This window comes from Canis lupus, chromosome 28 (genome assembly GCF_048164855.1).
Source record: "Canis lupus baileyi chromosome 28, mCanLup2.hap1, whole genome shotgun sequence".
Lineage (NCBI taxonomy): Eukaryota > Metazoa > Chordata > Mammalia > Carnivora > Canidae > Canis > Canis lupus.
Genome location: NC_132865.1, coordinates 3229241 through 3255585, shown reverse-complemented (window position 1 = coordinate 3255585; position 26345 = coordinate 3229241). Strand labels below are relative to the sequence as shown.

Below are 26345 nucleotides of genomic sequence, written 5' to 3'. Positions count from 1 at the left end.
TGTAAATGTACAACCCAGACTAAGCCATTGTATGGGTTATAATTTCAAACATATTATTAGTAACATTGATAACATAAAATAATAGTATTATCAATAAAAACAGGATGTGGGGAAAAGGGAAGTGATGGAAAGTATAAAGATGCTAATTGTGGGGATCCCTGGGTGGCTCAGCGGTTTGGTGCCTGCCTTTGGCCCAGGGCACGATCCTGGAGTCCCCGGATCAAGTCCCACGACGATCCTGGAGTCCCCGGATCAAGTCCCACGTTGGGCTCCCGGCATGGAGCTTGCTTCTCCCTCCTCCTGTGTCTCTATCTCTCTCTCTCTTTCTCTATATCTATTAAAAATAAATAAATAAATAAATAAATAAATAAATAAATAAATAAATCTTTTTTTAAAAGATGCTAATTGCTTTATTTTTTATAGCAGAGTTAATCATAGAATCTGAAAATGAACCACATGTTTACAAAATATAAAAACTTCAGTTCTTAATGACATCTGTAATATTCCCTTTTCAAATCTTAGATCTTTTAAGAGCTAGCATCTTGTGGGATGGGAAAGTTATTTTCTAAATCAAGACATCCTTATGCTCTATTTTTTTCCTCTCTCATTAAATTCAATAAAATTAAAGTTATTTAAAACTTAATTAAAGTTAATTAAAAACCATATTTTAAAAATATCCTATTTTCCCCCAATTTCAAAACTTACAACCACAAAACTTACTACATAATTGTAGTAATCAACACAGCACAGTAATGGCATAGGGATCAAGATATATATCATGTAAGTCAACATAAAAATAAATGGAAGAGAACTAAGATACAGAAATAACCCTTATACTAATGGCCTGTTGATTTTCAACAGGGTGCCAAAATAGTGCAGTAGGGAAAAAAATAGTCCCTTCAATGATGTTCTCAGACAACTCAATATTCATATGCAAAAGAATAAAATTCAACCCCTTCCCTACACTGTACTAAAAATTAACTCAAAATTGACCATAGACAGAAATGTAGGTGCCAAAACTATAAAACTCTTAAAAGAAAATATAGGAGTGATTCTTTATGACCTTAGGTTAAACAAAGTTGTCTATGTTAAAAAACAAAGGCAACAAAATAAAAATTAGGTGAATTGGGTTTCATCAAAATTAAAACCTCTTGTACTTCAAAAGACACCATCAAGAAAGTGAAAACACAATCCATATAGTGGAAGAAAATATTTGCAAATCATTTACCTGATAAGGGACTTGTGTCTAGAATATAAAAAGAACATTCGTAATCCAGTAATAAAAAGAATAACCAATTTTAAAAATGGGCAAAGGATCTACAGAGATATTTCTCCAAAGAAGATAAACAAATGGCCAATAACATCCAAAATATATTAAGAACTTACACAACTCAATGCCAAAAACAACAACAAAAAACTGCCCCAATAATCCAATTAAAAAATGGGCAGAGGACCTGAATAGACATTTTTCCAAAGAAGACATACAGAAGATCAACAGACACATGAAAAATGCTCAACAGCACTAATGATCAGGGAAATGCAAATCAAATCAAAACCACAATGATATATCACCATATACCTGTCAGAAAGGCTAGTCTCAAAAAGACAAGAAATAACAAGGATGCAGAGAAAAAGGCACCCTTGTACACTATTGGTGGGAATGCAAATTGGTGCAACCACTATGGAGAATAGTAGGGAGATTCTCCCAAATATTAACAATAGAATTACCATATGATCCAGTAATTCCACTACTGGGTATCCACCCTCTCAAAAATGAACACATTAATTCAAAAAGATATACACACTCCTATGTTTATTGCAGCATATTTTATAACATCCAAGATATGGAAACAGCCCAACGTCCATTCATAAATAAATGAATAAGGATGTGAGATAGATGATAGATAGATAGATAGATAGATAGATAGATAGATAGATAGAGATAAGGATGTGAGATATATATGATATGTTTAAAGATATGAGATATATATGGAGATATAAACTATATATGGTATCATGTTATTCAGCCATAAAAAAGAATTGGGACCTTGTCATTTCTAACAACATAGATAGACCCAGAGGGTATAATGCTAAGTGAAATAAGTCAGACAGACAAAGACAAATACCATATGATTTCACTCATATGTGGAATTTAAGAGACAAAACAAATGAACAAAGGAAAAAGAGAGAGAAGCAGACAAACAAACAAACAAACAAAAAACCAGACTCAAACACAGAGAACAAATTGGTGGTTGCCAGGAGGAAGTAGGTGGAGAGATGAGTGAGATAGAGAGGAATAAGAGTACACTTCTTGTGATGAGCACTGAGTACATTGCATTGCTCTATACTGAGTAATGTATAGAATTGTTGAATCATCATTATCACCTGAACCTAATACAACACTATGTTAATTTTACCTCAATTTAAAAACTCCAAAAAAAAAGAGAGACAAATGGCTAATAAGGACATGAAAAGATGCTTATTATTAGCCATCAGGCAAATGGTAATCCAAACCATTATGAGCTATCATTTTTTCCCGCTAAGATGGCTAAAATCAATAAAGTCAGAAAATAACAAATGTTGCAGGGCTTCTGGGTGGCTCAGTTGGTTTAGCATCTGCCTTTGGCTCAGGTCATGATCCCAGGGTCCTGGGACTGCCTCAGCGGAGAACCTGCTTCTCCTTCTGCCCCTCTCCACCCCACCCTCTCTCTCAAATAAATAAAATCTTAAAAGGAAAATAACATATATTGCAAATCATGTGGAGAAATTGGAGCCCCAATGCACCATTAGTGGGAATGTAAAATGGTGCAGCCACTTTGCAAAACAGTCTGGCAGTTCATCAAAAGGTTAAATGTACTGTTATCATATGATCCTGGGTATATACTCAAGAAATACAAACCTATGTCTACACAAAAAACTTGTACAGAAATGTTTACAGCAGCGCTATTCATAATAGACAGAAAGTGGAAATAACCCAACACCTATCAATCAATGAATGGGTAAATCAAATTGGTATATCCATACAATAGATTATTACTCAGCAATAAAAATAATAAAATACTAATACAGGTTACAGCATGAATGAACCTTGAAAACATTATGCTACGTGAAAGGTCAACCACAAAAGACCACACATTGTATAACTCCATTCATATGACAGGTCAAAAAAGAGGCAAGTTTCTAGAAACAGAAAGTAGATTACTGATTGCCTAGGGCTGGGAGGATTGAGAAGAAATGGAGAGTGATTGCTCATGTGTATGGAGTTTCTTTTTGAGGTGATAAAAATGCTCCAGGATGGACTGTGGTAATGATTGCACAAATCTGTGAATATACTCAAAGTGATTGAATTGCACACTTAATTTTTTTTTTACGATTCTATTTATTTATTTGACACAGAGATAGAGACCATAAGCAGAGGAGCCCCGGAAGGAGAGGGGGAAAGCAGTCTCTCTGCTGAGCAGGGAGTCCAAAGCAGGAGTCGAACCTAGGACCCTGGGATCATGACCTGAGCTGAACACAGACGCTTGACCGACTAAGCCACCGGGGGCCCCTGAATTGCACACTTTAAATCAGTGAATTATATGCTATGTAAATTATATGTCAATGAAGCTATCTAAAAAAGGAGGGTTAGGAAAATAAATTGTAGTCACATCCATTAGAAAAAAAATTTTGCGGGATCCCTGGGTGGCGCAGCAGTTTGGCGCCTGCCTTTGGCCCAGGGCGCGATCCTGGAGACCCGGGATTGAATCCCACGTCGGGCTCCCGGTGCATGGAGCCTGCTTCTCCCTCTGCCTGTGTCTCTGCCTCTCTCTCTCTCTCTCTCTCTCTCTCTCTATCATTAATAAAAAATTAAAAAAATCTTTAAAAAAAACAAGAAAAAAAATTTTGTCACATTAAGGCCAATTTAATCTGTCTTACAGATCTATAGGCAAGTTTCTCTTGGTTTCAAGTAATTTGATCCATTTAGAATTGGCCTGGCTATGACCAAATAGGTCAATGAATAGAATGTCTATTAAAAAAAAAAAAAAGAATGTCCTTTAAAGGCCAAAATATGTACGGGAACTTGGCATGTGACACAAGTAGTAATAAAAATCAGTTGGGGGGGGTAGGGGATAAATAATTCAATAAATTAATCTGGTATGAGCAGTTATCCATTTGGAAGAAAATAAAATTAGATCCTCCCCTCTAGAACATACAAAAATAGATTCCAACTAGGAATCTAAAGGCCTAATATTCAAAATTTCTGTTCTGCAAAAGTTATTGCAAACAACATGAAAAGGTAAGCCATCTCTGCATAGATACTCTAGGGAAAATAAAATACATATACAGTGCAGCGTGAAAAACTGGAAACAGCCAATATTCACCAGAAGAATACAAACACTGTGGTTTATTCATACAATAGAAACCTACACAGCACTAAATGTAACAATATGGATAAACCTCTGAAACATAATGTTGTGTTAAAAGGTAAATTTCAAAAAGGTATGTAAATATTATACTAATTACAAAAAATTTAAAAACATAAAAAATACCGTATCATTGATGAATACATATATAAAGTAGAAGTATATAAACAGACATGGAAAGAATATGCACCACTTTGAAGATAGTGATTATCTTGAGAAAAAGGAAAAGAGAGGACAAGATGAAGGAGTAGGGCTTTAACTTATCTGGAACTTCTGTTTATTACAAAAATTTTGAAGCAAATATGGTAAAATCTGCCTTATAAACATGTAGAGGTCAGTTAATTATTTTCTGTGTGTTTGATATGTTTCATAATGTAAAAAAAATTAAATAATGCCTGAAATAAAAATCTGAGACACACAAAGATTCTATTTCTATACGATTATTTGCCTTCATGTCTACTCTATATACGTAAATGTATATATGTATGTGTATGCTCGACCTCTACCTATCAATAGCTAAATAGATTAATCAATTTAGAAAAATAGATCCGGAAAAATGTTCACCTAATATTAATATTTTATCATAGAACACTGGCATTTTTATTATATTTCTCAAGTTTTGATGGAACTTTTAATAATGGATATGTATTATTTTTTTTCTAAAAGTCAAAGACCTTTGCTTAACTTATTTCCATGTTTTATTCAGACTTCCTCAGTTTTTACTTTTTTACCATTTCCTGTCCCAGGATCCCATACAGGATACCACATTACACAGCTTTTGGCTGTGGCAGCTTCTCAGACTTTCCTATTTTTAATGACTTGACAGTTTTCAGGATATTTTGTAAAATGTCCCTGTACTTGAATTCCTCTGCTGTGTTTCTCACAATCACCCTGAGGTTATGGATTTTGAGGAAGAAGGCCCCAAGTGTAAGCTGCCAGTAACATTACACCACGTAACAGGTGCACACTTGTAACAGGACTTATCACCGTCGGTACTGACCTCAGTCACCCGGCTGGAGTGGTGGTTATTCACTACTACTTTAAAGTTACTCTTTTTCCGCTTTCTTTAGAAAGAAGTCACTCCGGGCTGCCTACATTTAAGGAGTGGGCAGGTAGGCTTCACCTCTTTGAGGACATACCTTGCTGTCCTCCACATGGGGGATCTGTCTCTTCTTCCCCATGTACTTACGCACTCCTTCCTTCCTTCTTTCAATCGTTGATCTCAGCATGGACTCGGGGATGTTGGTTTTTCACCTGGGGTTATAATCTATCTGTATTTCATTGCTCAAATTTTTCCAGCTTTGGCCATTGGGAGCTCTTTCAATTGGCCCCTGTATTCATCTGACATGCCCCCCTTCGGTGTGTGGTTTTTGTTTCATTTTATCAATTTTTCAATGCAATCAGAAACTCAGGCGGGGGGCCTAGAAAGCTGTGTCTTAACGTGCCCTCTAGGTGACTCTGATGCATGCCAGTCCTCAAGAGAGTGATCAAGCCAGCCTTTAAATCTAAGTGTGAGGCCTCAGAGCCTACCAAAGCCCATGTGCTTCGTCATTTAATGATATTCACTCCTCAAGATACCAGTTATAGGAGAGTTCTACTCAAAAACTGATCATATTAACTAACATATTAATAATGAGAGAGATATTAATCGACCTATTAATAGTGCTTAGTACAGTGTCAAGCACAAAGACCTTAATCATAAGCAAAATCACGGATATAACTTAGTGACAATATTAGCTCAACAATATTATTAAAAAGTTCTACCTATTGTTCAAATTCGAAATCATTGACGGATCTCTGATATCCATAGGAGCTAACCTTTGTGGAGCACTCACTCAGGTACCCTGCTAAGCACTTAGCATCTCCTGCCCCATTAATCCTCACAACAACCCTGCGGTTGTTAACCTTGAGGTTAACCTTGAGGGACGTAAGGCTTAGTTTCATCACTCAGGGAGTCAAGGACCATGCTTCTCAGAGTGTGGGGTTTGAAAGAGGACTTGACTTCGTTTTTTCCCTTAGTCTGTGCTTTCTAACTAGTTCAGTTCTTCCCAACTTAAGTTTTAACTCAGGCAAAAGACCCGGTGGGCAAAGCACCCCGTGACGGGAACCAAAACTACCCCCTCAAGCAATAAGGCCTGCCCTGGTGCCAGCAAGACCCCCGCGGTCAACCCCAAGAAAACGACTGACCTGACCTGCACTGCCCACCTGCAAGTACCCACCGACCTCTGTCCCACATTTCCCTACATAAACCTAGCAGTCTTTTCAGCACTTTGGAGACAGTCTTTGGGATATTAGTCTGCTGTCTTCCCGGTGTCGGCCTCAGTGATAAATCATTTCTTATTTCACCACATCTCATTTCTGTGCCTCTGGATTTTGTCAGCTGGGAGTGGTGACCCCTGGAACCAGGTGTTCTAGGACCCTTGGGCCCTGGCTACAGTCCCTGGATCAGCAGCATCACTCCTGAGAATTTGTTATAAGTGTACATTCTTGGCTCTCACCCTAGACTTCCTAAAATAGAAACTCAGGCAGGGGGCCTAGAAAGCTGTGTCTTAACGTGCCCTCTAGGTGACTCTGATGCATGCCAGTCCCCAAGAGAGTGATCAAGCCAGCCTTTAAATCTAGGTGTGAGGCCTCAGAGCCTACCAAAGCCCATGTGCTTCATCACTTAATGATATTCACTCCTCAAGATACTGGGAAGGCCAGTTATAGGAGAGTTCTACTCAAAAACTGATCATAAAGAGATAGGAGTCTGGGCCCGTTTCATCCTATCCCCTTGGCTTTTAGGGCTTGATCAAATGATTTTAACTACTACATTTACCACTAGAGGGAGTCCTTATATCCCCTCAAATACTGAATCGCCCAGGAGTAAAAAAATAAAATAAAATCAAACAAATAATAAACAAAATCATTTGCTAGAAAGAAGTTTGTTTTTTTAAAAAATCAGCATTAAAATAATTTGCTAAAGCTATCTAACATGAAACAGCTACATCTGAAGTTATATTGCTTAGGCATTAACAACGGCAAATACAATAGATCACGGTTGTTCACTTAACATCTTCATTTCTGAAATGGGACAAAGGTGGAGGGGAGGGGAAAGCTAAGATTAAGAAAAGAATAACATAACTTAAATAAATTAAATAAACATATCAAGCAATCTAAACTATATCATCCATCACCTCGAAAGTTCCAAAGAAATATGATTGGAAAAAAAAATAAAAAATTGATCCAGTTATGTGTATAACAGTTTTCTGTCTCCTTCCACCTCATGCAGGGCATTTGGGTTAAAAAATGGTAACTCCAGGGGTACCTGGGGGGCTCAGTTGAGCATCTGCCTTCAGCTCAGATCATGATCCCAGGGACCTGGGATCTAGCCTTGCATCGGGCTCCCTGCTCAGCAAGGAGTCTGCTTCTCCCTCCCCCTACTCGTGAATGTTCTCTCTCTCTCTCTCTCTCTGTCCTCTCAAATAAATAAAATCTTAAAAAAAAAAAATCCTACCTGGTAGATTTACCAGGTAAATCTAGCACCTGGTACAGGACAAGTTCTCAGTAAATAGTGCTGAATAAACGAGTGAATGAGGTTAATGTAACTCTTTGCCTCCACTGGACTTTTCTTAAACCAGCCTAAGTAAGTTGGAATTCATTCAATGTTAACGAAAAATAAAATTGTGCCAGTCTCACCATAAATATACAAATATGTAGTAGTTTAAGAAAAGCCACTGAAAAGTCAGGTTACACTGGAACGATAATTCCCAAAGATTTTGGAATGCTACACCCATGATGGACTGACCATGGGCACATATGCTCCTTATTCCAAATATGGAATGACATACTTAAAGTAATTTATTTAATTTTTACATTTGTTTAAGAACTTTGCAAAAAAATCGTAACGTGTGTTGTGTGTGTGAGAGACAGAGAGAGATGTATCTATCTAAAGATAGTGGAAAGAGCACTGGAAGGAGCAGACAGAGGTAATCCCAACTCCTCTACTATTTCGTCATGTGTTAAGGGCCAAAGCACTTGGCCTTCTCAGGCCCCCGGCTCCTCTTGTATGAGATCATAGGTACCAGGAGAAAGTATAGCCTTTTATATAAAAGTTCCTCCAAGTGTTGACAAGGTTTAAGAACAATTATGTTGATACATGTTTTGAAATATCTGTTGACAAGAGTAAGACCGAAGAAGAGCCCAGAGCTCAGGAGAATGGTTCCTAGAACATATTCATTCCGTATGTTCAGTGGAGGCTGGAAGAGTACAATACATATTCGTTCAAAATTTTTACATGAGGCCTTTGCTTAAAGATTTAAAAGTCTGAGGCACTTGAGTGGCTCAGCGGTTGAGCATCTGCCTTTGGCTCAGGGTGTGACCCTGGAGTCCCGGGATCGAGTCCCACATTGGGCTCCTCGTAGGGAGCCTGCTTCTCCCTCTGCCTGTGTCTCTGCCTCTCTCTGCATCTCTCATGAATAAATAAAATCTTAAAAAAAGAAAAGATTTAAAAGTTACATGATGAATAAGGTAGTTGCTGCTGTAACATATAAATACCTTCACATCAATACTAAGATAAAGACTGTGATCCTTAATATGTGTCAACTTGACTGTGGCCACAGGAGGCCCAGACTTTTGGCCAAACATTACGCTGGGTGTGTCTGTGAGGATGTTTCAGAATGAGATGACCCCTTGAACCAGTAGACTGCGTAAAGCAGATTGTCCTCCCTAATGTAGGTAAGCCTCATCCAATCAATTAAGACCTGACCAGAACAAAAAAATCTGAGGGAGAAGGAACGCTTTCCACCTGACTGCTTAAACTAGTATATTGCTTTTTTTTGTTTGTTTTCTCCAGCCTTCAGACTCAGCCAGACGTACCAGGTCTTGAGTCTGCCAGTTTTGAGACTGGAATTCATCCCATCAGCTCTCCTGGGTCTCCAGCTTGCTGACCTCCCATCTTGGGACTTAGCCCCCATTGTCACATGAGCCAATTCTTTATAATAAAGTGCACGGATGGATGGATAGATGGTAAGAACGTGTACGCACCCCCTATCTGGTATGTCTACGTATACACTATCGGCTCTGTTTCTCTGAAGCCTCTGATGCAAGGACCACATCCTTACTTAGCAGGGCTGAAATGCCTTCTATGACCTGACCCCTTCCCGCCACTCCAACTACGTCACCTTCATGATGCCCGCCGCCTCCACTCCAGCTTCATGGATTTTCTCCTATTTCCTCAAACACCCCTTGCTTTCGCTCTCATGGGGTTTTCACTCATCCATTTTTCCTTTGGTAAGTTCAACTAATTACTGAGTTCCCACTACAAATCAAGGACTTTGGTGGTGCAGAGAATACGACGTGAACAAGATAGCAAAGTGCCTAGTTGTGTGCAGAACACAAGTTGTGTGTATTCTAGTCATGGGAGCCAGAAACGGCCTATACACAAATAGGTCAACGTCGAGAGTGGTACGTGCTTCGGAGGAAACAATACGGGGTGATATGGTAATAATTTGGTGGTCAGAGAGCACCTGACTCTGTGCCTAGGGAACTCTACGGGACCAGAAGGGGGCAGCCATGTGGAGATCTAAGTGGAAAGTGCTCTAAGCAGAGAAAATAACAAACACAAAACTGATTCTACAATGAGCTTGCTGCATGCTAGGAACAGAAAGCTACCGTAGCTCTAACATAGTGGGGCAGTGAGAGTGGATGGATAAGCAAGCCTCATGGCCAGGGTCAAGATTTAAAATTTGATTTTATGCATAGTGGGTGTCTGTCTTAGTCATGTAAGCTGCTATCGCAAGCAAACAAAGAAACCAAAACCAATAACAAAAAACAAAAACAAAACCCCATAAACTGGGTAGCTTATAAAAAGCAGACATTTGCTTCTCACAGTTCTGGAGGCACTAGCCGTGGGCCGGGAGGGCCTCTTGCTCCTCCTCCCAGTGTAACAAGGCAGGAGGAGCCCCAGAGCTCTCTGGAGCCGCCTTTACAAAGAGCACTAACCAAGTGCCCCATGCGCCCCCTACCCCAGGGCCCCACCTCCTAATACCATCACCTTTGGGCTTAGGCATTCAGCATCTGATTTTGGGGGAGACATAAACATTCAGATGATGGGGCAGAGGCTTTGAAAGGCTGGCAGGATCTGCTCTCCATGTTCTGCATGGCAATGTTCAACTGTGGGTGCGGAGACGCCAATAAGGGGGGCTGCCGTGAAGGTGAAGGACGGCAGTGGCTGGGATTAGGGATGCAGGAGAGATGGAGGGAATGGAGGCAGGGGATGTGGAGGTTAGGGGAAACTGACGGGCAGGGGTGGGAGGGAGGGAATCTGCCTCTACCGTCCCTCCTCCCACACCCAGTCAACCCCTCCCCAGTCCTGAGGCCTCAGCTCAAATGTCACTTTCTCAATGAAATACTTTCCCCCAAGTAGGTCAAAGCGGACTTCTGTATCAAGTAGGGGCGACCCTGGCACCATGCACTTTGCTTACTGCCCGTGTGGTAGTGTGCAAGAGCTCACTGGCGTGTTGACAGCCTTCCCACCCCGACACTTGCCAGCGAGGCCATTCTACCACCCAGCCACCGGCTGACCCCCAGACGGCCGGGAGGCTGTAGGAGAGCCCTTCGGAGCAGAGCAGAGCCCCCTCGTGGTGCCGAGTCAGCCGAAGGGCCGGTTCAGGCCTCCGCGTTAGGCCGCAGGTTGTCACCTACAGTGGCACGCAGGTCGCGGTGACCTCATGTGCGTTGGTCTGATTGGTGTCCATCCGTCCGAGGAGACTGAGCTCTGCGACCGTAGAGACTGTTCTGATTTTGCTTTACCGTCGGTGTTCGGAGCTCAGCCCAGCACCTGGAACCCAAGGGGCGCCTGGGGAACCAGTGCAACAGGGAGCGGAGGGGAGGCCGAAGCCACCGGAGGGCCGCCGGGGCCCCGCGCAGGAGCAGAGGGCAGGGGAGACCGCAGGAACGGGAGGGGCCGCCAGGGCCCAGCACAGGAGCGGAGGGCAGGGGAGGCCGCAGGAACGGGATGGCCGCGGGGCCCAGTGCAGGAGCAGAGGGGAGGCTGCAGGAACGGGAGGGCCGCGGGGCCCAGCGCAGGAGCGGAGGGCAGGGGAGGCCGCAGGAACGGGAGGGCCGCCGGGGCCCAGTGCAGGAGCAGAGGGGAGGCTGCAGGAACGGGAGGGCCGCGGGGCCCAGCGCAGGAGCGGAGGGCAGGGGAGGCCGCAGGAACGGGAGGGCCGCCGGGGCCCAGCACAGGAGCGGAGGGCAGGGGAGGCCGCAGGAACGGGAGGGCCGCCGGGGCCCAGCACAGGAGCGGAGGGCAGGGGAGGCCGCAGGAACGGGAGGGCCGCCGGGGCCCAGTGCAGGAGCAGAGGGGAGGCTGCAGGAACGGGAGGGCCGCGGGGCCCAGCGCAGGAGCGCAGGGGAGGCCGCAGGAACGGGAGGGCCAACGGGGTTCAGCAGAGGAGCCGACGGGAGGCCGCAGGAACCGGAGGGCCGCCGGGTCCAGCGCAGGAGCGGAGGGCAGGGGAGGCCGCAGGAACGGGAGGGCCGCGGGGCCCAGCGCAGGAGCAGAGGGGAGGCCGCAGGAACGGGAGGGCCGCGGGGGCCCAGCACAGGAGCGGAGGGCAGGGGAGGCCGCAGGAACGGGAGGGCCGCGGGGGCCCAGCACAGGAGCGGAGGGCAGGGGAGGCCGCAGGAACGGGATGGCCGCGGGGCCCAGCGCAGGAGCGGAGGGGAGGCCGCAGGAACGGGACGGCCGCCGCGTCCAGGGCAGGCGGTGGAGGGTCCAAGACGAACGTCGGTCATGGTAAAGCCTCGGGAATCCAAGGCCCAAAGTAGGCGGCCTCTCCCCAGGAGCTCAGGGTAGACGAGGGGCGACAGCGCACAGTCCAGACGAGACACCACGGAGGGGCAGCCCCGGCGCCGCCGTCAGGGAGGCAGAGCCTGAGCGCAGGGCTGGCGGCCAGGCCCGGGAGGCTCAAGGCCAACCTGCGAGCTCCTGCCTCGGGCTCGCTGCGCAGCAGCCTGGTGGCCGTCACCTCACGAACTCTCGGGGCCCTCGGGATGGGCTCCGTCCTTCCTGTCCTTGTAGGAGCCGGGTGTCGCACCCAATCTCGTCCAGAAAACGGGACTCAACAACCCCCCGCAGGAAGAAGCCGAGTTCAGCAGGAGCCGGGGCGCCCTGCGCCGAGGGAAGGCAGCCCCAGGGCCCGGGTTCCAGGTTCCTCGCGGGGTCCGCCGCGGCCTCTAGGCAGGGTCCCCGCTGGAGGGGGGTGGGGAGTGGGTGGGGGGCGGGGAGGGGGGGCGGCGTCCGGGGACAGAGGCTGCCAGGTGAGCGGCCACTGCGGCTCGGGCTCAGCGTGGCCCTGGCCCCCGCCCCCGCCCCCCGCGCGCCTCCTCTCCTCCCCTCCCGTCCCCTCCCCTCCTCTCCGCCCCTCTCCTCTCCTCTCCTCCCTCCTCTCCTCTCCTCCCCTCCCCTCCCCTCCCCTCCTCTCCCCTCCTCTCCTCTCCGCCCTCCTCTCCTCCTCCCCCCGCCCCCCTCCGCCCCCCTCCTCGCCCGTCCTCGGCCCTGCCGCCGCCGCCGCGGGCCCTGAGCGCGGGGACGCGCCGCGTTGCCGTGGAAACGCCGGGGCCGGCGCGGCGGCGCGCGGGGCGGGCTCTGGGCTGCAGGAGGCGGCGGCTCGCGGCTGGGCGCTCGCTCGGGCGCCGCGGAGCCCGGGTCGTTGGGCCCAGGCCAGGGTCCCCGCGGGCGCAAGGCGAGATGTTGAGGCGCGGCTTGGAAAACCGGTAACGGCCCCGGGGCCTCGGCTGGCCGGGGGCCCACACGCGGGGGCTCGGGCGGGGGCAGGGCGGCCCGTCTGCGGGGGCCTCCGGGGGGCCTCGGTGGGGCCTCCGCGCCGCCCCCGCCGCGCCCTGGGGCCTACCTCCCCGGGCGGCAGCGAGCGCGGAGGCCGGGAGGCGCGGAGGCCGGGAGGCCCGGAGGCCCGGAGGCCCGGAGGCGCGGAGGCCGGGGCTGGGACGGGCCCTCCCGGGGCCGCGGGCACCGCGCGGAGCAGCCCCAGCAGCGCCCCCCGCCGCCCGTGCGCCTAGGCTGTGGGGCACCGAGGCCAGGCCCCGAGAGGCCACCGGAGGGCCACCGTGGGCCCCGCAGATGGTTCGCGCCCCGAAGCTGCGGCATGCCCACGGGACCGTGGAGGTGAAGCCACCTCCTCTCTAATGAGAATGACCCGCGTTTTGTGTCCCCCTTTTTCCCCAGGGACACTCAAACCAGACAACTGCAAGATGCTGTCACAAATGTGGAGAAGCACTTCGGGGAGCTGTGCCAAATCTTTGCTGCTTATGTGCGGAAAACGGCCAGGCTGCGAGACAAAGCGGACCTCCTGGTGAATGAGATCAACGTGTACGCCTCCACAGAGACCCCAAATTTAAAGCAGGGCCTGAAAAACTTTGCTGATGAGTTTGCCAGACTTCAGGATTACCGACAGGCAGAGGTATGGAGGTCACAGCGTCATTGTTAGGAATGAGCCCTGAACTGGTGGATGAAGGACCCGTGAAGACTGTCACTTGCAATCCACCTAACTGCAGTGGCGAACACACACTTGATGATAAGCCTACATTTCCATGTAACATTGTGTGAGTCTATTAAAGGGAAGCTTCCTGTGATTTGTTGATTTTACCGTTTTCAAACTAAACTGTTAGGGTGTCCTGAAGTCCTGAAATTTCCCCACTTCATTTGCCAGCTTTTGGCCAAGGGGTGGCTATTTACAGGGGGTAGTAAACGTAGTGCCCGTGGGGAAGAAAAGGAGCGTGACTGGTGTCTTGTATGCACGTAAGTATATTTTAAAGTATGTCTGCAGATGGAACATGGGGAGAGTGGTAATGTCAGTGATTAAGTAGTAAACGGACAAGAGATCTCTGCTGCTTCAATGCTCGGGGAAGTGACCAATATTTCATTGACAAAAAGAAAAGCAGCATTGATTTCCTGATTTATATCATAGATACTGGTAATGAGGCTTCCTGGAGTGGTTTTGGGGTTTGTTGTTGTTGTTGTTTGCTTTGGAAGGGAGGGAAGAAGGTGGTGTTGTAACTGTTTTCTTTCTAAAAGCTCATTTTCACTTCTAGTATCTCATAAGCACTTTCACTAATAGATATTTTAGGTTTCAAGGTACAGGTTAAGTGTTAGAAGTTGCCCAGTTAGAAGCAGCAGCACTGCTTCTCTTGTACTCCTCTCATCAGTGCTTTTGGTTGCTTTTGGTACTTTTAAAAAGCCTCGTATAGAAATTTCAGTCATTTAAAAAAAAAAATAGAAAGAAAAACCTCACAAAACAAAGATAATGATCTTTAAACCTCTACTTGCTATTCATACAGAAATTTGAGTAGTAATTACATTTTGGGGGTACTTTTGGGAAAAGTTGAGTTCTTGTCATGTGATAGTCTACAACAAACAAGCAACTCTCAGTTACACGTAACTGGGGACTTCAAAAATAATTTATACTCACTGATATAACCTTAAAAACCCATAAGACAGTAACTTCAATGCCCCCTTCTAGAAAACCTTTATGCTATTAAATAGCAAAGTGAATTTGATTTACATTTGTTCTCCTTTTTTATTTCCCTTGCTTACCAAATGGTGGAGGTGCTAATGAACAATGAACAAAAGGTAGGCAACAAAAAGGAGAACAGGAAAAAAAGACTTGGATAATCCTTGCACTGAATGGTCAGCGTATGGATTATCTGAAATGGTACAGATTGAACTATTCTGATTATTCGTGGTTTTGATAACTATTCTGATTATTCGTGGTTTTGATTTTAGGATTCCTAATATTTAAATGCTCAATGAGAACTTGATTTTTTTCATTTTCCTAAAATCTTTTAAAGTGAAACATTTATCTATATTTGTTTATATAAAAACCAATATGAAATGAAACATACTATTAAACATGTATCATCAAAAAAAAGCCTTCTTCCTGCTGCTAAAATAATACATGTTCATTTTAAACAATTAGATAATGTCATCTTGTATTACCTGTCCTGATAAGGAAAATTTGAACATCCATGAGTTATTTTTCTTATGCTGTATCTGCCTTTAAAAACCCCGTTTCTTCAGTGTCTTCCACTAGCACTATTAATTGAAGGTGTAATTACTCAAAATATGATAAAAATGATAATGTTTAAGAAAAGCAGTTTAATTCTAAATAAAAGATCAACCATGCAGTTTCACAGCTCAGCAACACTGAGACCATTTATCTTGTTCTCCAAACTTTGGTAATTTACAAATGGCTTCCCAGAAAAGAATTGCACCTAATACTATGGTCTTTAAGCTTCTTTTGCTTTTAAGGATTGTCACTAAATTTTTCCAACATGCTGCATCTTTCAACTTCAATTTTCTTATCTGGAAAGTTGGACTATTACATTTTGGAGATAATATAATGTAAAATATCCAACACTGGGCCAAACACACTGAAAGTGGTAGCTGTAAAATTTGAGATGGCTTAAAACTTACCCAAAATCTACTATAAAAGAAAAATAATACAGAGATGATCTTGTGGCAGAGATAAGCTTCTTAGAAACCCGAGAGGTTTTCTTGTCATATTGCACACTAGGTACTTTTCGGCTTTGTTACTCTATGACTTAGCAGGTTTTATTTTGTTTAAGATTCTGAGTTTTATCAATTTCTAGTGATTATTCTTTTACTTACAAAGATAAATTCTAACATTTTAAACATTTTAAAACATTACTCTGTGTATTAATTATGTTTGGGTTAAATAGCCCAGGTTTTATTTCAGAATTTAAGTTTTGATATATCTATGTTTCTTTTCAGTTATATTTTATAATAATTTTTAATAGGTTGAAAGACTTGAAGCCAAAGTAGTTGAACCTTTGAAAGCTTATGGAACCATTGTAAAAATGAAACGAGTAAGTAAATTCATTTTTCCTACTATTATTAACTCTGGTGGCAAAGAGTAATTGTCCTCTTAATAAAAAGTACAATGTAGTGTTACACTAAGTAATAACATGAAGCAGTATTTTATTATAGAAACTTTAAGATATTTAATATTTGTAGTCATGAAGAATATATGGACGGAACTTATTTTACTAAATGAATGTTTATATTTTCATTTTAAAGTAGGCAGTAACATGTAGATTAAAAGTGTGACAAAGTTGTTTTTTTTTTTTACTGAGGTGTAACTGACTAGTTTCAAGTGTACAACATAATGATTGAATATCTATAAATATTGTGAAATGATCACAAGTCTATTTAACATCCAACACCATACATAGTTAGAAATTTTTTTTCTTTTAAGACTTTTAAGATAAACTTTTAGCAACTTTCAAATATGCAGTAGTGTTAGTAACAATAGCCACCATACTGTATGTTACAACCCCTAGTTCTGTTTTTTCAACCAACTTTGAGGTATAATTTACAGGCAATAAAATTCTCCTGTTTTAAGTGTTCATTGAATTTTACCAACTTTGAGGTATAATTTACAGGCATAAAATTCTCCTGTTTTAAGTGTTCATTGAATTTTGACAAATGTGTATACACATATAACCACCACCACAATCAAAATTATACATATATATATTTGGTTATAGGTTTACATTGAAATTATCTGTATCATCATTTGAGAAGGTATTAAACACACACACATGCACACTCTCACACAAGACACACACTGATCCTGCAATAGTAATAATTCCTCTGGTAATGATGCCTGGACCAAACAGGAGTGTTCTCTCATTCTTAAAACAGAGTGTATGTATTTTATTTCTTAAATCAGAGATTTTTGTTAATCAACAATGCTTATTTTCAGGATGACCTCAAAGCAACATTAACAGCAAGGAATCGAGAAGCTAAGCAGTTAAATCAGTTAGAACGAACACGTCAGCGAAACCCATCTGATCGACATGTTATTGTATCCTTTGACTTTTGATCTTTAAAAAAATGTTTTGTAAGGTATGCTGTACAAAAGTAAATATATATGGAAAATATGCATTTTACTTTTAAATGTGCTGAAAATTTGAATATAAAGGTTGAAAAGAAACACATTTACAAATTATCATTACAGAGATAAACTGATTTTAAACAAACTGTACCACTAATTCATTCCCCTATTGTTTTCCATAATAGATATTCAAAAAATAAAACACTTAAAAATGTTGATGTTTTTATAGAAAGTTCAAAATTCTGAGTTGTTTTTCCACATGATGACTGAATATTAATTATAAAATCAATTTAAACATCTGTCATGAATCCTAATATATCAATGCCCTGTCTGCCCTGCTTTTGAACAAAGGAAGGAAAAGTCATTTTTCCCCAGTATAATTCCCTTCACCTTTCAAAACAATAATGTGAAACCACAATTGTGACTAGCAGCCAAAGACCTTCAGAGTCTTCTAGAGTAAAACTGAGGTCTGTAGCTGGACACAAAAGAATCTAGATAGGGCTGTCTCCTGTAACAAGGCTCTTCTGTTAAGGTTGACTCTTAAACTAGAATGTGCCTTGTTGATGATTAAAGAAAAGAATAGAAAATAGTGCCTGGCTAATTCCCAGCAACTGGGATAGGTGCAGCTGTAGAGAAAGTACTAATCTATCCCACTGCCTCTCTTTCCCATTCCTTCTTATGTCTCCTTCCTACTTCCTGAAGGTTTTAACTGCCCAGCTCAGCCAGAAACCACATGAGGAATGGCTCAATGGGGGCATTTGAGGTTCCAGAACACCTCCATCCCTGAGGGGAATCCCTCGAGCAGTGATTTGGGGTTGCACCAAATGCCTGGTCCTCCTTCCTTTGGTCCAAAGGTACATATGCCCAAGCACGCAATAAAGAAAAATGGGCAGCCATAGGGCTTGGGAGTGCCCACTGGAGGCTGGGACAGGAACATCTCACTGAGGCTTAACATCTACAACTAGATTACAGAACCTGGCTTTTAAGCAAGTCAGGTAAACCAGAGAATGCTGGAAAATTTATGACTGACAACTAGGGTTGTCACCAGTTTTTAAGAAGTAAACCAGAGGTCAAAATTTTATTGTTTTATTTGGAGGAAAATACTTAAAGGCAGAAAAAAATGTCATGTCTGGAATCCTGAGCAGTTGGTAGGATTGAATCAGGGGTATTAGTATGGAGACTCAACACAGAGATGAATATTCCTAAGGTAAAGATGTTTCTGACTGAGATGGTCTGTTGTGAACACTGCTATGGAAGAGGTAGTCTTAAACTGTAGATGAAATCGGTCTTTGGGTTCACATGGGGGGAAATAAAATGCAGCAACAGGATAGATCATTGCTATAGGTGAACTGCTGTGCTCAATGGGAAAGTGAGTGGGTTTTGACAACTTAAGACTAGAAGATAAAGGATATAAATGTATTTAATATAAATATAAGAATATTCACTCATAGCATTACAGAACATTTACCAGGATGGACACTTAAAATTCATCTGACAGTTCAAAAGAAGGATGTTAAAGTCCAGTAAGTAACATAACTTGGAGTAGCCCTGATACAAGAGGATGGGGTAAAAAAGAATCTCAGGGCTCTGTGCTCATCCTGGAAGGCTCTGGGGGGCCCCTGAAAAAGCTTCCTGTAACACGGTTTGAAAAACACCAGTCTGGCTCACTGTATTACAAGGCATTTTGCATTCAGGACTCATTAAATATACTGATACCTCCCCTCATAAAGTCATATCATAGTATTTTAATCAAAAGCATTTCCTACTCGAATGGATCCACTATAGAATTTTGAAGAATTTTCAGGGAAAAAAAAAAAAAAGAATAGAAACCTATATCCTCTTTGCTAAAAATAGCTGTGTAACTTTGAGTGAGTTGCTATGCCTCAGTAAAAGGATTTGAGACTTTCAGAAATGAATAGTAGTTGCTGGAGGGCAGTGGAAGATTAAGATGTCCCAGCTGTAGCTTTTGCTTCCCCCTCCCGTGGTTTAGGCAATTCTATCTACTTATCTAAATTAAAAAAAAAAAAAATTGAAACTACCAATAAAATGGGGAGGGCAAAGACATAATAAGTCAAAAGGAAGTAGTCACAAGTAAAGAATCGTATGAGTCAAGTGTAATAGTATTAGTCTACTTGGGTATTCTCAGTAGTGGAAAGTTAACACGCCATCAAATAGCTGTTAGACATGTTTTCATACAAATCTATAAAGGAGCTCTATTTTATTTTTGAATTTCTGTGATAGTTATATTTTTAAAAATCTCAAGCCCAGTAATATAGAAAGTTACTTTTGATCACTGGGTATGATTAAAAGTTAAAAGTTTATATGGTTTTTAAAAATTTTAGACCCTATATGGCAAATGTACACACACACACACAAATATTTTTTTATACTCAGTATCTTAAAATCATGTATTTGAATTAACCTAAATGTAAGAATACATAATCACTATAAAGTTATAATTAATGTATAATCTAATTGCAAGATCATATAATTTCATGAGTATATGATTTTAATTTATTTTAAAAAAATATTCTCTTTGAAATGTATTTTTTCCTTTATGAAAAATTTCAGTCACAGGTGGGTAATAAAGTGGTGTGTCAAGAAATGGATCCTTATAGTAAACTCTTTTACTTATTTCAATTTATACATTTTCTTGAAAAAAGGAAGCAAAGGCTAAATGTCAGATTAGTATGTGTCACTAGGCTTTGATGAGAAATGTACATTTTTCCCATGGATTAATTATTAAATGATGATATGTGATACTTTTGAGCAAATATACTACTAGGATAGGAAACAAAACTATTAGAACTTAATCAAAATTAGGCTATGCTTTTTAAACTTGTTTAATAAAATATTTTAAATATTTTAAACATAATTTATAATAAATATTTTAAATATTTATTAAATATTTGTGGGCAACTACTATTCTAAAGTTAGAGATTTTTTTTAGAGGAATACATAAGTAGATTGGAAGTGTTTTGCACTTTACAGTAACCACTACCAATATATGGCTGTTGAGCTCTTGAAATGCAACTAGAGTAAATGACGATACAGTTTTTAAATTTTCATTTAATCTTAATACAAATAGACACATGTGGCTACTGTCCACCATATTGATCATACAACACAGATCCAGGTAGTACAAGTACTTGTCATTACAATATATGAAGCTAAGCACTAGATTTGTCATCTAATTTATTACCTGTATATATATTTTTTTGTACTAAGCCTTAACTAAATGGTGACAGTGTAATATTATTTAATATTATTAGCCTCTAAGAAGAATATACAAATATATATTATATCATACTGAAATAAATATTTGTAGTGTATATTCTACTATATCTGATTAGGATATTACAAGATTAGAAACATTTAATGCGGGGATCCCTGGGTGGCTCAGCGGTTTGGTGCCTGCCTTTGGCCCAGGGCACGATCCTGGGGTCTCGGGATCAAGTCCCGTGTTGGGCTCCTGGCATGGAGCCTGCTTCTCCCTCTGCCTGTGTCTCTGCCTCTCTCTCTCTTTCTCTGTCTATCATAAATAAATAAATAAAATCTTAAAAAAAAAAACATTTAATGCATTTGAAGAAATAGAAAACTGAAAACACTTCAGTCACAGATCTTTTTTTGAAGAGAAGGTGTTAAAGGGGAAAGAATGAGAAGAAAAAGAATAGAACGATAAGTGGAACAGACAGTGAAATAGGTGAAAGCAGTAGAAAATATAGAAAATTGTTTTACAGGAAACAATCCAAGGACGATATAGGGAAAAAAATTGTTTTGTAGAAAGAGAGGGTTTTCTTTGGTTTGAGGTCAGGAATCGTATCACTTAATAGATTTAAAGCTCTATTTCTGCACATGCTTATTATATAGATCATCTTATTTTATGTGATAAAATGTATTACTGAACAGTTTACAGTGGCCAAAAAGCCAGTAGTGCAATGGTAACATTTGCAAATAGGCTCAGTTGAATGGATTCTAACTTGAACTTTTTATATCTTTGGTTGGGGAATACTTTTGCAGGCAGAAACTGAATTGCAGAGAGCTACGATGGATGCTACCCGGACAACTCGTCATCTGGAGGAGACTATTGACAATTTTGAAAAGCAGAAAATAAAGGATATAAAGGTAATAAAGTAATTGTTAAATTTTGATACATGTTCCCTAATCTTATTTTTTGTTTTATTTAAATGTATGAAAACTTGGGGTGCCTGGGTAGTTCAGTTGATTAAGCAGCTGCCTTTGGCTTAGGTTGTGGGATTGACCCTGCATTGGGCTCCCTGCTCAGCGGGCAGCCTGCTTCTCTCTCTCCTCCCCACTCCTGCTCGCTGTTGCTACCTCTCTCCCTCCCTCCCTCCCTCTCTCTCTCTCTCTCTCTCTCTCTCTCTTCCCCTCTCAAATAAATAAATAAATACAATCTTTTAAAAAATAAATAAATGTATGAAATAATTCCTGATTTTTTTAGCCCACGGTCTATAAGAAAAAGATACTATAAATAAAAAGCATCAAGTGTTATTTTCCTCTTTCCCCAGATATTCAGCTTATTATCACAAGTACTATTTAATCAAAGGAAACTAACATTTACTATGTTTTTGTGCACCCAGGCTGTTACAGGCACTATATATGTATTATCTTTTAATCTTTACAGCAACCTCATAAGAGGTGGTGCTATCCATATATTATATGAAATTTAAGCAGATATATAATTTACCTAAAGTATCATAGCCAATAATCTGAACTATAAACCAATTATATGTTTAAAAAAATCTAAAAAAAAAATCTGTGTTTTCCATTATGATGTATTCTTATTAAATGCTCTCTAGTAACTCCATATTATAAATGAATAGGCAAGAGTAGCCAACCACATAAACTTGCACCCACCATGATAGGATCTCACAAGAATTGCCTTATTTTATCGTAAAATGCTTCAGAAGGTGTTCAGTGACTTTTTCATAGGCACCTGGAAAGATTTGGAGGATTGCTTATGACCATATTAAGTCCTTTAAAACAAATCATCTAGGAGGTGTTTTGGCTCACTGCAAATTTTCCAGGAACAAGTTTCAAAGAAAAATATTCTTGTCATTTTACAACCATTAACAAAGAAAACATCCTGCTTTCAAAAGTTATGTTCCTTTTTTTTTTTTTAAGATTTTATTTATTTGAAAGAGTGAGCCTGAGTGGGAGTGCTCAGAGAGAGGGAGAAGCAGACTCCCTGCTGAGCTGGGAGCCCATCACGGGGGCTCGATCCCAGGACCTGGGTTCATGACCTCAGCTGAAGGCAGACGCTTAACAGACTGAGCCACCCAGGGGCCCCTAAGTTACATTCTTATCAATAAAATAAGCACTATCTGATACAATATTATCATCATTCCTCTTTATAATCCACAAAACAATATTCATTTGCACCCCACCCCCATCACAGGTTCAAAGGATCTCAGAAATTTGATTTTTCTGATAGCCATGCTCAGAAGTCTCTGGTTTGGTCCTGAAGACCAAAAACCTTTTTTTTAAAGGCCTCTCAATTCACTTTGTCCTCTAGTATGTAATATAGTAGATTGCTACTCATGAAGGGCATCTCAGAAAGCTGCCCTGAGACAGACTCCGTTTACTGAGTTGGGAGTGTGGGCAGGATATAACGTTTTACACCTGCTGACATCATCTCTTCAACTGAGGGAGAAAGGAAGGAAGGTTATTAAAATAATTAGCTTTGGGGATCCCTGGGTGGCGCAGCGGTTTAGCGCCTGCCTTTGGCCCAGGGCATGATCCTGGAGACCCGGGATCGAATCCCACTTCGGGCTCCTGGTGTATGGAGCCTGCTTCTCCCTCTGCCTCTCTCTCTCTCTCTCTCTCTCTCTCTCTCTCTCTCTCTGTGACTATCATAAATAAATTTTTTAAAAAATTAAATTAAAAAAAAATAATAATTAGCTTTAACCTGAATGATGAAAATGGAGACTTGTGAGGTATGCTTGATTCCATTGCCACCTGAAGGCTACATCAGTGATGGCAGCCTGATTCCTTGCACCGCTCCAGCTCCTCATGCCTGCAAAATTTTCTTTTATATGTGATAATCTGGGTCTCTCATCTGTGGGTTCAGTTCAGCAGCAGACTACCTCTACAGAGGTTTTTAATGCCCCAAGCAACCACCCGTTACAAAATGGACAGAGAGAGTGGAGAATTCCCAACTGCAATTCCTACTACCTGGGATTTCCTGAAGCATTAGGACAGAGAGAGAGGGACCGCAGACGGGAGGGTGCGCAGAGAGGGAAAGGGCTTCCAAGCTTTTCTCTTTACCTACTTCATCATGCCCCTGGAAGGAAGTCTCTTGGTAGTCACCAAAAGTGTGAGACATGAAGAAAACCTTTTTTAATAAATTGAGATAGAATTCATACACCAATACAATGCACCCATTTAAAATGTACAACTCAGTGATTTTTAGTGCCTTCCAGTAGGTGCAACCATCACCACTCAATTTTAGAACATTATCATCAGCCACAGGAAGACCTACTACTTTGCTGCCTCCCACACCCCTACCTCCCCTACCCCAGCCCTAAGCAGCCACCACTAATCTGAAATCTCTGGATTTGGCTCTTCTGGCCATTTCACGTGAATAGAATCATAACATGGTTTTTGTGACTGGCTTCTTTGTCTTAGCATGCTTTCATTATTAGCTGTATATATGTGTGTGCTATATGTTAGCTATAATATGCTTTAATGTCATAGTATGTGTTCTATCAGTGTAATTCATTCTTTTTTATGGCCAAATATCCCATTGTATGGATATAACTTCATTTTGTTTATCCATTCATCAATTGATGGACATTTGGGTTGTTTTCTACCTTCTGGTTATTATGATTCATGTGCAAGTTTTTGTATGGACATAGATTTTCATTTTTCTTAGGTATATATCTAATTAAATTGCTGGGCCAGGGCCAGCAATTGAGCGTCTGCCTTTGGCTCAGGTTGTGATCCCGGTGTCCTGGGATCGAGTCCCGTATCAGGCTCCCTGCAGGGAACCTGCTTCTCCCTCTGCCTCTCTCTCTGTGTCTCTCATGAATAAATAAAATCTTTTAAAATGCTGGATCATATGCTATCCCTATATTTAATCATTTGAGAAACTTCCTGCACCATTCTGCATTCCCACCAGTAAAAAACAAGGGTTCAAAGTTTTCTGCATCCTCACCAGTACTTGTTCATCACTTTTGCAGTACAGCCATCCTAGTGGGTGTGAAATGGCAGCTTCTTGTGGTTTCGAGTTGCATTTCCCTGCTAATGCTTATTGGCCATTTGCGTATCTTCCTTGAAGAAAGGTCTATTCAGATCCTTTGCCCATATTTTAGTTGGATTGTCTTTTTATTATTGAATGGCAAAAATTCTTTATTCTGGATACAAGTCCCTTTTCAGATCTATGATTTGATATTATTTTCTCCCATTCTTAGGGTTCTTTTCAATATCTTGATGGTGCTCCTTGAAGCAGAACAGTTTGTAATTCTGATGAAGTCCAATGTTTCTTTTGTTGCATGTGTTTCCAGCGTAATATCTAACAATCCACTGCCAAATCTGAGATCTTGAAGATTTATCCCTATTTTCTTCTAATAGTTGTATAGTTTTAATGTTTCTTATAATAAGCCTTTGATCCATTTGAGTTAATTTTTATGTATGGTGTGAGCTGAAGAATAAACTTCATCTCTTTGCATGGGACTGTCCTGTTGCCCAAGCACCATTTATTAAAGATGCTATTCTTTGCCATTGAATAGTCTTGGAACTATTGTTGAAGATCAGTTGACATAGTTTTGTTTCTGGACTTTCACTGATCTATAGGTAGGTCTATCCTTATGCCAGTACTACACTATCTTGATGAGCATTGCTTTATAATGCATTTTAAAATCACGGTGTGTGAGTGCTTCTACTTTGTTCTTTTTATTTTTTTTTAAGATTTTATTTATTCATGAGAAACACACAGAGAGAGAAAGAGAAAGAGGGGCAGAGACACAGGCAGAGGGAGAAGCAGGCTCCATGCAGGGAGCCCGACGTGAGACTTGATCCCGGGTCTGCAGGATCACACCCTGGGCTGAAGGCAGCGCTAAACCACTGAGCTACCCAGGCTGCCCCTACTTTGTTCTTTTTAAAGATTGTTTTGACTATTCTGGATCTGTTGTAATTCCATATGAATTTTAGAATCAGCTTGTCAGTTTTTTTTTTTTTTTTAAGGTTTTATTTACTCATGAGAGACACACACACAGAGAGAGGCAGAGGCAGAGGCACAGGCAGAGGGAGAAGCAGGCTCCATGCAGGGAGCCCAATGTGGGACTCCATCCTCGGACCCCGGGATCACGACCTGAGCTAAAGGCAGACGCTCAATGGCTGAGCTGCCCGGGTTCCCCAGCTTGTTAGTTTCTATAAAGAAGTCAGGTGGGATTCTGGTAGGGATTGCCTACAATCTGTAAATCCACTTGGGGGAGTACTGCCATCTTACCATTAATTTTTCTATTCCATGAACATGGGCTATTTTTCCATTTATTTAAATATTCCTTAATTTATTTTAACCACATTGGTAGTTTTCAGAGTATAAGTTTTGTTCTTCTTAAACTTTTTCCTAAGTATTTTATCATTCTTGATGCTATTATAAATGGAATTGTTTAATTTCATTTTCAGATTGTTCGTTGCAAGTGCACACAAATATAACTGACTTTTGCACAATGATCTTACGTTCTGCAACATGGCAGAACTCCTTTATAAGCAATGACAATTTTTTAGTAGATTCCTTAGGATTTTCTACATACAAGATGATGTCATGTGTGACAACCTATACTCTAAATTTAGACTCCTCTAACAAACTTCCAGAAATGGGTTCCAGAGGTCAATATCAAACAAGGCTCTGAAACCTCATTTTCTACATCTTTCCTCCTTACTATCAAATTGTTTCTTTTCCAAGTCAGGCCTCATTTGAGATCTTTTATGATAAAGAGGGATGCACAAATCTCATACTAGAAGCCTTCTGACAAGTTAAAAAAGAGTTGAATTA

The 26345-nt window shown here is 41.6% G+C and overlaps 1 protein-coding gene and 1 long non-coding RNA gene across 2 annotated transcripts in view; one reads left to right on the top strand and one right to left on the bottom strand.

Annotated features, from left to right (window-relative positions):
• Positions 1 to 8602: 8602 nt before the first annotated feature.
• On the bottom strand, positions 8603 to 11557 carry LOC140620111 (uncharacterized). Its single transcript, XR_012019850.1, has 2 exons — positions 10441 to 11557; positions 8603 to 8874 (listed from the first exon to the last, which is right to left on the bottom strand). It is a non-coding gene; the product is annotated as an uncharacterized lncRNA (long non-coding RNA).
• A 1452-nt stretch (positions 11558 to 13009) lies between these two features.
• CIBAR1 (CBY1 interacting BAR domain containing 1) overlaps positions 13010 to 26345 on the top strand; it is a 27936-nt gene continuing 14600 nt past the window's right edge. The window contains exons 1-6 of the mRNA XM_072803922.1: positions 13010 to 13166; positions 13636 to 13870; positions 16227 to 16295; positions 17195 to 17296; positions 19412 to 19417; positions 21347 to 21451. Coding sequence (XP_072660023.1) covers positions 13141 to 13166; positions 13636 to 13870; positions 16227 to 16295; positions 17195 to 17296; positions 19412 to 19417; positions 21347 to 21451 — 543 coding nt within the window. The 5' untranslated portion in view covers positions 13010 to 13140. The remainder of the gene's footprint in view (positions 13167 to 13635; positions 13871 to 16226; positions 16296 to 17194; positions 17297 to 19411; positions 19418 to 21346; positions 21452 to 26345) is intronic.